The sequence below is a fragment of the Alosa alosa genome, chromosome 2 (genome assembly GCF_017589495.1).
Source record: "Alosa alosa isolate M-15738 ecotype Scorff River chromosome 2, AALO_Geno_1.1, whole genome shotgun sequence".
Classification (NCBI taxonomy): domain Eukaryota; kingdom Metazoa; phylum Chordata; class Actinopteri; order Clupeiformes; family Clupeidae; genus Alosa; species Alosa alosa.
This window is the reverse complement of record NC_063190.1, coordinates 16,320,688-16,334,010: the sequence shown is the minus strand read 5'-3', so window position 1 is coordinate 16,334,010 and position 13,323 is coordinate 16,320,688. Positions and strand designations below refer to the sequence as shown.

The 13,323-nt window shown below is 38.3% G+C and overlaps 1 protein-coding gene across 4 annotated transcripts in view; it reads right to left on the bottom strand.

Moving 5' to 3' along the window:
- ttc3 (tetratricopeptide repeat domain 3) overlaps positions 1–13,323 on the bottom strand; it is a 46,413-nt gene that overhangs the window by 7,962 nt on the left and 25,128 nt on the right. For 3 of the 4 annotated variants that reach the window (XM_048234077.1, XM_048234058.1, XM_048234067.1), the window contains exons 17-33: positions 11,559–11,646; positions 11,232–11,363; positions 11,030–11,110; positions 10,493–10,602; positions 10,236–10,362; positions 10,008–10,130; positions 3,942–4,043; positions 3,771–3,863; positions 3,613–3,674; positions 2,690–3,138; positions 2,308–2,580; positions 1,580–1,626; positions 1,378–1,437; positions 1,213–1,295; positions 964–1,122; positions 201–864; positions 58–126 (exon numbers count right to left, since the gene is read on the bottom strand). In XM_048234077.1, the coding sequence (XP_048090034.1) occupies positions 58–126; positions 201–864; positions 964–1,122; positions 1,213–1,295; positions 1,378–1,437; positions 1,580–1,626; positions 2,308–2,580; positions 2,690–3,138; positions 3,613–3,674; positions 3,771–3,863; positions 3,942–4,043; positions 10,008–10,130; positions 10,236–10,362; positions 10,493–10,602; positions 11,030–11,110; positions 11,232–11,363; positions 11,559–11,646 (2,722 nt within the window). The remainder of the gene's footprint in view (positions 1–57; positions 127–200; positions 865–963; positions 1,123–1,212; positions 1,296–1,377; positions 1,438–1,579; positions 1,627–2,307; positions 2,581–2,689; positions 3,139–3,612; positions 3,675–3,770; positions 3,864–3,941; positions 4,044–10,007; positions 10,131–10,235; positions 10,363–10,492; positions 10,603–11,029; positions 11,111–11,231; positions 11,364–11,558; positions 11,647–13,323) is intronic. The other variant, XM_048234073.1, reaches the window with a different exon arrangement.

Genomic DNA, 13,323 nt, shown 5'->3' with positions numbered 1-13,323 from the left:
CAAGATATAACACTCAAATGAAAAGTGGAAGGAAGCCCTAAGCCTCTTTATACTCACTTTCAGATTTTCAAAGAGGTGATATGCCTCAGTATTAACTGCGACATCGTCTCCCATTGAAGAAAATGCCTAAAATTAAAAGGACACTTTTAGCAATGGCAATCATTTTGATGAACCATTCAATCCAATTCAAATACCCCTACCTGTTCATTGCTAGTTGCCACTCCATGGTGGAAGCTAGTATTACTTCCATCGACCCTCTCATTATAAGAAGCAACTAATTCCATTTTCCAATCCTGTACAGCATCTGATGATAAACATGCACCTGTCTGCCTAATAGAGGAGAAGGGAATAGCAGTACCACATCCTTCAAAATGTCTTCGAGGTAGAGGGGTTTCATTAGTAGAGCCAAAGGGTGTGTGCGAGGACTTTGATGTTCGAGAACAAGATTTCTGAAGATGGGGCACATGTCGGCATTCATGAACAGGTCTTGTATATGGCACACAGCTGGAATCTCCAAATGCTCTGTTACACAAATCCCCAGAAGTGGCATTTCTCGTCCTACAAATTGTTGGGTAAAATTCTTCTGCTAATGGGTTAAGAATGGTTCCAACATCCTGAAAATGGCAGCAACATGAGATATCCATTTGTTCCAGAGACACATTCTGAAGCACTCCAGCATGTTTCAATAAGGCAATAACGTCATCCTTCATAACAAATCGTGAAGACTCCAGTAGGAAAGGTTTCAGTCCTCCAGATTCATCAATTTTTTTCAGAGCATCAGAAGGGAAGTTTTCTACCTCTCCCACAAGTAATGGATGGTCAGTTTTCAAAGGTCCATGTTCCTCTAAAACTTGAGCAAAATAACTGAACAAATGGGAAAACATAGTGGTGAAATTCTCACTTTCCTTATGAGTTATTAAAAAATTACAATGAATGTAAGTGCTGTACGTTTAGAGTACTTACTCATACAAATGTTCTCTTGTTGGATCTGGAATTTTGTATAGATTTCTCCTAATATGAATAGAATCTCCAGCACCTACACATTCCTCTTCAAACTCTGCAACTTGGTCTTGTAGGTAATCAGGAATGGTAAACGAATCAAGGCTGTCAAGAAGCATGCTGCTAGAAGACAAAAGTTACAGAAGCCTGTTATTAGACAGACAGAACATTAGAACACATACAGTAGGATGACCATGATTACGAGGAACTCACAATGAATCCTCTTCATAAAGATAATCATCTTCTTTTTCTTCTCTTATGGATCCAGTGCCCATGCCAGACAAGACAAGAAAAGACTACAGAACCAAGGTGATTCAATTTACTTCAATGCCAGGACAAATATATTGAACAGAATAACATTACAGTAACTGCACTAACCTTTGAGTTGGGCTCTTTGTGTTTTTTCCTTTTGCTCTTGCTCTTCTTATGATGCAGATTCTAAAAAAGGTGTGTAGTGTACAATTTGTGTGATCTGACATAAAGGGCCCTATTTTGACAATCAGAAACGCAATGTAATGTTGTTGTAATAGGTTAACATTATAATGGTCAAGATAGAACGGTCAGTGAATGTAATACTTACAGCTGGGCTTTCATGTTCTGTCTTTTTGATTACCAAATAACTACAATCTGTCAAATGTAGAGACAAATATTCATCAGTGGTCATGAACAACACAGCAGTAATTCTATCAAGTACATAAAGATCAGAAATGTTGTGACACCTAAATGGAACTTTACATGAGAACAAACAAACAAACAAACAAACAAACAAACATGTCCACAGTAAGGATTTCATATATTAGTGAGAAATGTCTAAATAATGCCATAATGGACAGTGACATTGAATGTAAGGTTCATATAGTTGGGGAAATAAATCAGCAGTTAAGCCAACAAAAGTTTAGATGAAGTCATATTTCAGCACTTCAATGTGGTTGGTTAGATTTGGTTTGGAGTAGACTTCATTACTTTTCATCAATTTGGTGTTGCATATTAATTGTGTTTGTTACTGCTTTTACCAATTTAATTTATTTTGTTTAAACTTTTTATTTGTATGTCATTCTCTGATGTATTTTTACTGCATTCATGTATGTCTATGTATGTTTCAATTTAACAATTAACCGCTTAAGTGGCATTATATTCATATTTATCAATATAATACTGTTGTCCTTATGTGTACTGAGATTTGTCCATTGAGAAAATAGCCATAGCTCATAATTCTGGATAATGCTGAAGAAAACAAGATTTCTAAATACTTTTCATATACTAATTCAAGATTTCTGACACACTAATCAAAGGACATATACCACTCACCTGTTGCAAAATACTCATCTAAGGCTGTATGGCAGGAGGGGTATTCATCTCTGTGTTGCTCAAGTGTCCAGATAAACAAACGCATTTCATGTGGTGAGGCCTGTCTTAGGTACTCTGTAATAGTTAATTCAGCACTGATAAACAAATCCGGCATTGTCCCAAACCTTTCAATAAGGGCGTCTTGCAATGGGGGGAATATAAGCAAAAGTCCAAGGTCCAATTCCTCTAAGGGTTCTGCATAACGCTCAATGAATGTCTTGGCTGTTTTTAGACCTGTGAAAAATAAAATCAATCTTCTTAACAAAGGTCTTTCAGGAGGACCCACATTTGATTAAAACCTGACAACAAAATAAAAATGCATGCATTGTAGCACATATTTTACCTTGATTATTCAAATGCTGAGCCCACTCCAATAGCTTTGGTTTCAGGTCAGCACAGGCACTGAGAACATGGATAAATATTCTTGCCCACACTCTGCTTTTCCTCTGTAGAAGCATACCAACCACATCCTTAAGCACTGCTGGCTCCTCCTCATTTAGTCCTGGACACTCAAGGCCTTTGGCCAAATCTCTTTCAGCCCATGGCTTCAGAAAAGTCATAAAAGCAGACACACCAAGGGTTCCATCTCCAAAGCTGTCTCTCATTTCACCAATTTGACGTAAGACATGATCCTCATCAAGCCAAGCTTGGACTGGTCCATCAATACCTTTCGGGACACATTCTCCAATGCTGACTTTCTGTTCTATGATCAAGTCATCCTGGACTGAAACAGAGGCCATCTGTCTGCTGTGCTTCAGTTTTTGGTCTTCTTTGATTTTTACGGCTTTAGGACTAGAACAAAAAATATATATATTACCCCCTTCTTGACTAGAGACAGATCAACAATTCCACATAGGATGGCCAAACAGACATTTAATAAGTCTAAAAAATATTTGATTATTAATTCTTTGTGTGTTGAGTTGTTCATTGTAACACATTTACCTATGGAGAAACATAAGGTGAGGTAAAATGTCAGATATGCAGTTTCAAACAATATCACAGGGTAGGACTTGATTACAAACCCAGTTACAAATCCACCATGTTTACTGTTATGAATTCCCTTCATAGATCCCCATTAATTGGTGATTGGTGATCAGTCTCTTCCCGCATAACATTTCTGAAATAACCCTGAGAGCCAAGATTTTTAATATATGTGGCTCCACAGCCAGATTGTCACCTATGATGATCCTTTCCTGACATAGTCCACAGAAATATGTGATGTGAAGCAGCAGTTGAATGGTGTAATTAAAAGTTCAAATGGCTCACCGTGTTGATCGTTGCTTTATTTTTGGTCTCTGCAAGGTTTGTTTTGGGATGGCAGATTCAAACTGCAGGGGATGAATATCACACGGTTAGCAATATTACAAAATAAAAAATCTAATGTATTATCATAATTGAGCCACTTGCAAACTCCACAACCTTACCTCACATTTAGTAACTCCAGTAGACCCGACAATCACTACTTGACTAATTGTGCCAGTGCAGTCAGGGGTGAAGCAAGTGCTTTGTAGGAAATCCTGCAAAAATATTCAGGTTAACTCAATGCTTCAAGACAAAAACAAAAACAAAAAATAGCATACTAAAGAAACTGTTACCTTATCTGTTTTGTCAGAGAATGTAGCAGTCTTAAATTTCTTCCAACAGCTGGTATGGAATTCCACAACACAACTCTGACTGCATACGATACGATGAAATCCCTGTGAAAATATTATTGCTCAGAATAATAAATGGGAAGAGGGCAGCTCTTTCGACGCCCATGCGTCTTCTTCAGAGTCAAACTCTGAAACTCTGTTTGACTCTGAAGACGCATGGGCGTCGAAACGTTAGTCAGTTTGCACAAATAAAAACAAGTTAAGCATTGAGTGCTCCGGTCCTGCTCCTTGGCTCCTGTTAGACCTTGGATCTCCCTTTTTGACTTCTGCGTCCTGTTCCGTGAGCAACCAGGCCAAGTGACTCCCTTCTAAAATACTCAGAGCTGTTTATCAGAGCTATACAATGAACTACAGTGCCTTTTCCTAAATAAACTAAAGTTGAATGTTTTAAACTACAACTTGATTTTTGCCTCACCACAACAGGTAACCTTGAAATGAATCAAAATATTGTTTAAGAATTTTGCTTGATTAACTGCTCGATCCAATTATCATTATCTCACAGACAAGCTCGCTTGCAGTGACCACGGTCATTGGTTGACTGGCAGCAGGTCTGTGCTGGTGAGTAGGCATGTGCTATACGAGCACAGTGAAGGACAAGAGATAAACAAATAGATACAATAAATAAAGACAAAGCCAATAGCCTAGTAATTGTAATAACTACAAATTGATGCGGTATCTTTGTTATGTTTTTGAAATTAGTCTGTGTGAAGACACATTTTCATAGATGAGAATCAATTTAATTATTATGACCGCCGCGCAGCGAAGCGGTTTAGTTTTAGTCAGATTTTTTCTTTTTTTTTTCTTTTTCGCATGTCCAAATTTCCGTCAAGGATTCCCGGGACACTGAAAGACCGGAGTAGACGAAACTTGGTGGGCATGTAACCCCATATGGACAGCATGGAACCATCGTTTTTCGTTTTGATCTGTAGCCCCCCCCGCTGGACTGCACCCCCCCGAAAGGAGGGTAGGGCAGACACAGTTTTCTGTGAATTTCTCGAGAACCGTAAGGTTTAGGAGGACCTTTTTTTTTTGTATGTTGATCTCAAGGGGCCATGTCAACCCATTCCATAACCACTCATTTCATGTATAGCGCCACCTAGTTAAACACAAAAAAGTAAAAATGAGGTGTTGTAATCGCAGGTATTTGTGACCTAACATAGTCAAAACTGCACGAAATTGGAAGTGTAGGATCATTATGACACCCTCTGAATGCACGCCAAGTTTCGTGGAATTCCGTTCATGGGGGCCACACAATCAATTAATTTATGTTACTATACACCAACTGGCCTGTAGGTGGCCGGAGACAAGAAGTACACACACACACCCACACACATAAACATAAACGTGTACACACACACATGCACACAATTAAAGAATTTCTTAGAATTATGAACAGGCAAGATGGGGGTGGGGTTGTATAAAATGAATTTTACATGTGAAATCTATGAACTAATAATGTTTTGGTACTTCTTGTCTAGCAGATACCAGTGAGAATTGAGTGTGGATAATGCAATTTAGAGAGACAGTTAGAATCATATAGGCCTTTCAGCGTGATTGAATTAATCTTGGTCCAAAAAATTAGGAGCTGTAAAGTTACAACTGACACGCCTATTATATTTAGGACTTTCTCCAAAATTTGCCACTTAGGAGCTACTTTTAGCCGTAAGATTCTTTGTGAATACAGGCCCAGATTGTTTTTTTTTTATAATTTAGTTGCACTACTGTTTATAGAACTAGATGTACCGCATAGCGGTACAAAATATGACCGCCGCTCAGTCCTGTACATCCGTTCCGCGAAAATAAATCACACTTCAATTTGTCTCCATATTTTACTCCATCCCCCACTCTTGAAACTTTTGTGTATGCTTGTTTGGCATGCCTGAGTGTGTGTGTGCGGCTGCACAGAAAGTAGCCTACTGGTGCTGAAAAGGTGAATAGATTGTAGAATAGCCAAAGAAGATGTAGCATTGTTATAAAACCTTTAAAATCTCTAAACAATCACAAGTAGGGCAGTTCATCACAGTTCATCCATTGCAACTGGATTGATGAAAGGTCACTTACACCTGTAGGCTACATTGTATTTGGGAAAAGCAAAAGGTATCAGCATAATGTTATTTATTTATTTATTGATTTATTTATAAACAAAAACATCTCTGTCAGTTCCATGCCGTTTTCAACAGCTATCAAAAACAAAGATCATTTTTGGATGAATGGATTTTTTGTGAATGTTTCTTCTTCTACATAAGATTTGTGTCATCTTTAGTTCATGTAATACTTTATTGTCAATGCACAAATTAAGTAACAGTAGTCTGAAACGTTATTGTTAATGCACAAATTAAGTAACAGTAGCCTAGTCTGAAACGAAATGCTGTTTTACATCTAACCAGTGGTGCAAATAACTGACATGTCCAAATGGGCCTTGATGAAATGCGTCGCTAGACTGTTCATACACATTTTAACGGGCCAAAGTTGAAGAGCTTTTGTCCGTTATTGTTCGTGCAAATATAGGCTGATTCATGTTCCCTTGCATTGTTTAACTGAGGTCCATGGCTAGTCTGGCTTTCATCAGACCAAGCTCAATCTTTTAAGAAATCAAAAAATAAATAGCGGGCAGATCAGGCTGGGTTCACCCAGCCTAGTCCATAGTCATCCGATATTGTTTAATTTTCAGATTGAGATATACACGCTCTGGCTATTCTAAATGCAAAAATGCATTAGGGAGTTATGACAAAACTGTAACTAACAAACTAGATCCTAATAGAAAGCTGTTAGCTTCCCTAAGCTACAGGTAGGATTATAAGGTAGGCCTATTTACAACATAAATTGTCAATAGGCTATGCTGGCGACACAAATAAAATCTCCTTTGGAAACCAATGGCTTACGACTTACAGTATCAAGCGGACTTAAACTGCCATATCGTGGCGAAAAGTTGTAATAACATTCACGCAGCTCCATGAGTCAAGGAAAGCGCGAATGAAGTAGCCACTTCTAAATGGGACCCACTACACAGTAGCTAGTAGGTGGTATGTTGCTAAAAGCAGCCATAATGAAATGAAGGTGTCATTGTTTGGATACTTCACACACACGTGCTTTTTAATTTCACAGACTACAACTACCAAGCTGGAATCAAAGCACATCGATTCCCCTCTCACACCCTGCACGCACTTAAAACAAAATAAACAGGCGTCTCAGTCTCCGCGCATGTATAGGCAAAACTGTATCAGACCGGTTGTAACGTTGGTAGATCTTCCATTGCACAGAATGATTTTGTAGCATGTAGCACGCAATAAATAACAGTCGAAAATATACAAACAGTGCTGCTATCAATTTGCTTGGTATAACCGCATTTATAGTTTTCTACAAATGCAATCAATCAAATGGGCCTCCATCACTCAACCAACGCTTAACGGTAACATTAACTAGGTCCTTATTGATATTACAAGATTAACGCATCTGCAGTAAAACCAAGCATGTCCGATAAACATCCTCAGATTTATTTCGGCTTCAAGAAGAAATGGGAATTACACTTCATGTGAACATCGTCCTATCCTTATTAGATGTTCGCTGCAGTAAATTACAGTCCTTGTATGAAGCGTCCATTGTTTTTTCCAACCCACTTTTAACTTCCAACAAAATTACGCCTCACTGCAACGATCGCCATCTAGTGGACAAACGACTACTTCTCGCCAATACTGAAAATGCAGCCATGATGATGATGATGATGATGAATATTTATTTTGGCTTTCTTTCAATCCTACTGATTTTCATTTTTTACCGGGGGGGGGGGGCAAATCACAAATGAGTGATTATGAGCCAGGTTGATGTGGGCCCTTGAGACCAACATACCATAAAAGATTCACAGAGAACTGTGTCTGCCCTACCCTCCTTTCGGGGGGTCCAGTCCAGCGGGGGGGCTGCAGATGAAAACGAAAAATGACGGTTCCATGCTATCCATGTGGGGGTACATGCTCACCAAGTTTTGTGTACCCCGGTCTTTCAGTGTCCCGGGAATCCTTGTTGGTGTACGTCACTAAATGTACACATAAATTATTTTATTGTGTGGCCCCCCATGAACGGAATTCCACAAAACTTGGCGTGCATACAGAGGGTGTCATAATGATCCTACACTTCCAATTTCGTGCAGTTTTGACTATGTTAGGTCACAGATACCTTCAATTACACCACCTCATTTTTACTTTTTTGTGTTTAACTAGGTGGCGCTATACATGAAATGAGTGGTTATGGAATGGGTTGACATGGCCCCTTGAGATCAACATACAAAAAAAAAAAATGGTCCTCCTAAACCCTACGGTTTTCGAGATATTCACAGAAAACTGTGTCTGCCCTACCCTCCTTTCGGGGGTCCAATTCAGCGGGGGCTACAAAAAAAAAAAAAAAACGATGGTTCCATGCTATCCATGTGGGGTTACATGTCCACCAAGTTTAGGTGTACCCGGTCTTTCAGTGTCCCGGGAATCATTGACGGAAATTTGGGCAAAAAAAAAAAAAAAAAAAAAAAAAAAAAAAAAAAAAAAAAAAATCTGACTAAACCTATATGACCACCGCTTCGCTGCGCGGCGGTCATAATAATAGTTACACTACCATTTTGAAATTACAGTTTTGAAACACCTACTCTTTTATGGTTCCTTCTTTTTGGAACTATTTTTACTAGGGCTGTCAAAATAACTGATTAAAACAATTAGTGCAGATTAATCGATTCCGTATGACCTTTGACCCAGAGTCGTTCTAGTCAGTAAAAATTAGACTGTAAAATGAAGGAGAGAGAAGAAAACGTGCTGTTTGGATCATTGATTGGAACATTTACTTTTAAAAAACGGCCTGATGGTGTTGATAAAAAATAAAGTCCTCTGCAATGTCTGCAGCAAGGAATTTGCATATCACCGGAGTTCATCAACTCTATAGTCGCACATCAATGCAAAGAAATAAGTGTTGACATTGAGGGGAGTATTAATTTTTTTTCATTGTGTCCCCTAGGTTATATCTGTGGCCTGAAATGCCTTGTATGTAAAAAAAACTTCTTCCCGAAGCACTTTATTTTGAATTTATTTGAATTTGAAGCACTTTGAATTTATTTCCTCAGCATATTAGGTCATATCATAGATTATTATGGCAATTATTTGAACAGTGAAAATAATAATAAAAGAGTTTTTGAACTTTAATGTCACTAATGTTGATTATTCAATGATTCATTTGAATTTAAATATTTAAAATACTTTCACAGCAAAAATTATATATGCGATTCATTTAGATTAATTAATCACAGAGTATGTTTTTAATTCGTGATTCGTAATAATCTTTTTTAATCGATTGACAGCCCTAATTTTCACATTGTAAAACACCACTGAAAACTCAAAACTATGAAATAACACATGTAGGGTTATAAATGATACATTTTAGGCTCTACAAAGCAGCCAACTTTTGCTCTGATGACAGCATTTCACACTCTTGGCATTCTGTCAACCACCTTAAAAGGTACTCTAAGCGATGTTACACAGTTTCTAAGCTAAAACATTTTTTGTCACATACAGCAAACATCCCCTCACCATCCGCTAGCTGCCTGTGCCCTGAATACACTGTAAAAAAAAAAAAAAAAAACATGGTCTCTGTGACCAGCCCAGGCTCCAAAAACGGCAACAAAAACAACCTGGTCCAGCCTGGACAATAAAAACATAAACTGTTCCAGTCAATCACCGATGAGATGCGTGTTTAGGAGTTTCCATTGCACAGGAGGGAGGAGCGAGCTAGCTCTCTGTTTGTTTGAACGTCAACAGAACTGCTTTGTGCACACCCAATGTGAAAAGAAGCACACCCAATGTGAAAACCATCTTGGATTTCTCCAGATTAGGAAACAGTGCATATACAGTATTCTTACTGATACATAGTCTTGTGTGAATAAAGTGAAGACCACTAGTGACTGCACTGGCCTGGGCCAAATTGGCTGCTGAGTAGACAGACTTGCTTATTGTGACAAATGAGAGAACAAGTTACCTTAAACCCTGGATCCGTGAAGTAAATTTCTTTTTTTAAATGGTCTTGACCGATTTTGTGTCTGCATACTGCATCTGGCAAAGGTGGGAATCTGCAAATTTCAATGGACTCCTCAAGGAAATCCTGAAAAAGTACAGTTCAAAGTTGTTCAGAACAATATACTGTTCATGATGACAAAGCTGACTCTTACTGTTTTCAAGAAAAACAACAATCCAATTCAATAACTACCCTTATATTTTTCACCAGGGCTTCCTTAACAGGGACATTTGTGGTTGGCCATGTAAGTTCTTCAGAGTTTATCTTTCTCTCAACCTCCAGCAGTGCTTCCGAAAATTGGTTTAGAGCCTCTGAAAACCTATTAAGTAAATCACAGCCAAAATAAACGTAAAAACCATAAACTACAGGCATTTAATCATAATACGTCTTTGTATTACCATTGAAAGTTGAATCTAAACAAACACTACAAATATTTAAGGAGTCCCTACCTATTTTCTTTCAGAAATACTTTTCCCATTCCATAGCTAACCAAGTATTGAAACTTTCCATCACAACTGGACCTCATTTGGAGAAACTGCTTTCTGGCTTCGGCTAGCTCCTACAAAAATAATAGTTTCAAGTTCAATAGTGTTTTTCATTCAGAGATTAAAATAAACACAACATATTGTAAATAATTTCAAAAGGCTGGAAGAGAAAGCATTTTAAAAACAAGGATATTGAAAACTGTAAGTAGATAATATTCACCATCCTGTCCAAAGGGTTCAACAGCATTTGAGCATGGTAGTAGTACAGAAAAGTTTTATAATCACATCTTTTATAGAAAGAAACATGCACTGTCTAGTACCATTGTATAGAATACATTTGACTAGACATGCTGTTGGCTGGTACATCCTTTCTATTCTTTACAGAAAGAAACATCAAAATCTGTGTTTCTACAAACATGAGTTCAGTGAACCTATGGACAAAACTATTTATTTTCAGGTGATTCATGATTGTAATTTGCAAATGAATATTATATATTCCACCTGTGGCTGTCCAATTTCCAGAAGAGCTGTCCCATATCCATACATCAGAAGGAGTTTGTCAAGCTCAGATACACTCAATTCCTACAAGAAAAACAATACTGTCAAAGCAAATACAGCAATGTGCAACCACTCCCCCCTCTTTACCAAAATAATGTATACAATTTCAGTTTATATAAAGCTTTTGGGGATAGATTTAGACTACCTGTGGAAAATTAGAGTCCAGTATGTCAAGAGCATGGAAGAAGGCCTGTTTTGCATTGAACCAGTGCTTCTCAGTCAGGGCCATATGGGCATCTTGGACAGCACAGGCCAGCTCTTCCTTTAGATCCGCAGTCTGACCAAATCAAGAATTACGATATAGCAACATAGTATTTCATTAGATCATGCCCTCTCTGCAACTTTCTGTTTACATTATACCTCATACCACTTAAATCTTTATCTGAGCTTAAGAAATTCATTATAAACCCAGGACACTATACATACATTCATGTCATTATTGGCTCATAATCATCATGTGCAGATACTCTACCTCTTCCGCTGAACTTCTGCTTTTCATTTTTTCTCGGTTGTATGATTCTGCTCCATGAGATTTCCTTTCCTTCATTTCACTAAAAAGACTAATGTCAAAGGTAAGTATGTAGTACATGTAGTAGTATGTATGGAACATCACAGTAGTCGGCATATTCTTTGACCAAAATCTGAGTGCAAAATACAAGAACAAGAAAGCTTATTTAAGCTCATCTGTTAACTTCTAAAGGCAGAGTGAGGTCTCATGAGAGATTTTTTAGCAGACCAGACAAGAAGGAAGCATTGCAAGATGGAATAACAAACCATGAAAACAAATCACCGGTTTGAGTCAGGTGATTGAACTTGGAGAAAAATGTCTCGATTTTTTTATTTTCTTACACCTATCTCACAAATCTTTTACTTATTATGACCTCCGCGCAGCAGATTATTATTTTTTTTTTCTTTTTCGCATGGCCAAATTTCCGTCAAGGATTCCCGGGACACTGAAAGACCGGGGTACACAAAACTTGGTGGGCATGTAACCCCACATGGATAGCATGGAACCATCGTTTTTTAGTTTTGATCTGTAGCCCCCCGCTGGACTGGACCCCGAAAGGAGGGTAGGGCAGACACAGTTTTCTGTGAATATCTCGAGAACCGTAGGGTTTAGGAGGACCATTTTTTTTATGTTGATCTCAAGGGGCCATGTCAACCCATTCCATAACCACTAATTTCATGTATAGCCCACCTAGTTAAACACAAAAAAGTAAAAATGAGGTGTTGTAATCGCAGGTATCTGTGACCTAACATAGTCAAAACTGCACGAAAATTGGAAGTGTAGGATCATTATGACACCCTCTGTATCCACGCCAAGTTTTGTGGAATTCGCGTTCATGGGGGCCACACAATAAATTCATTTATGTTACTATACACCAACTGGCCTGTAGGTGGCCAGAGACAGTTTTCTGTGAATATCTCGAGAACCGTAGGGCCTAGGAGGTCCACCTTTTTTATGTATGTTGGTCTTAAGGGGGCATGTCAACCCATCCCATTACCACTTATTTCATGTATAGCCACCTAGTTAAAAATTAAAAAGCAAAAATTAGGTGTTTTTCATCACAATATCTCTGGCTGACAAGGTCAAACTGCACGAAATTAAAAGTGTAGGATCATTATGACACCCTCCGAATGCCTGCCAAGTTTTGTGTACTTTTGTTCATGGGGGGCCTTACAATAAAATAATTTGTGTGTACATTTAGCACATTTAGGAATTTAGGATTCCCGGGACACTGAAAGACCGGGGTATCCTATCTTGAGAACTGTAGGGCCTAGGATGACCATTTTTTTCTGTATGTTTGCCTCCAGGGGTCATGTTAACCCATTTCATGTGCACACATGTGCACAAACAGATACACATGCACACACATACATTCACAGTAATCATACGTCTGGCACATACTCACACAGTAGACATATGTACGCATGCATGCACAGGCACATACGCAGGCAAACACACAAGCACGCACACACACACACACACACACACACACACACAACATAAACATGTACATGCACACATGCACACAATTCAAGAATTTCTCAGAATTATGAACAGGCAAGATGGAGGTGGAGTTGTATAAAATTAATTTTACATGTGAAATCTATGAACTAATCATGTTTTGGTACTTGTCTAGCAGATACCAGTGAGAATTGAGTGTGGATAATGCAATTTAGTGAGACAGTTAGAATCCTATAGGCCTTTCAGCGTGATTTATTTTTGTGGAAAA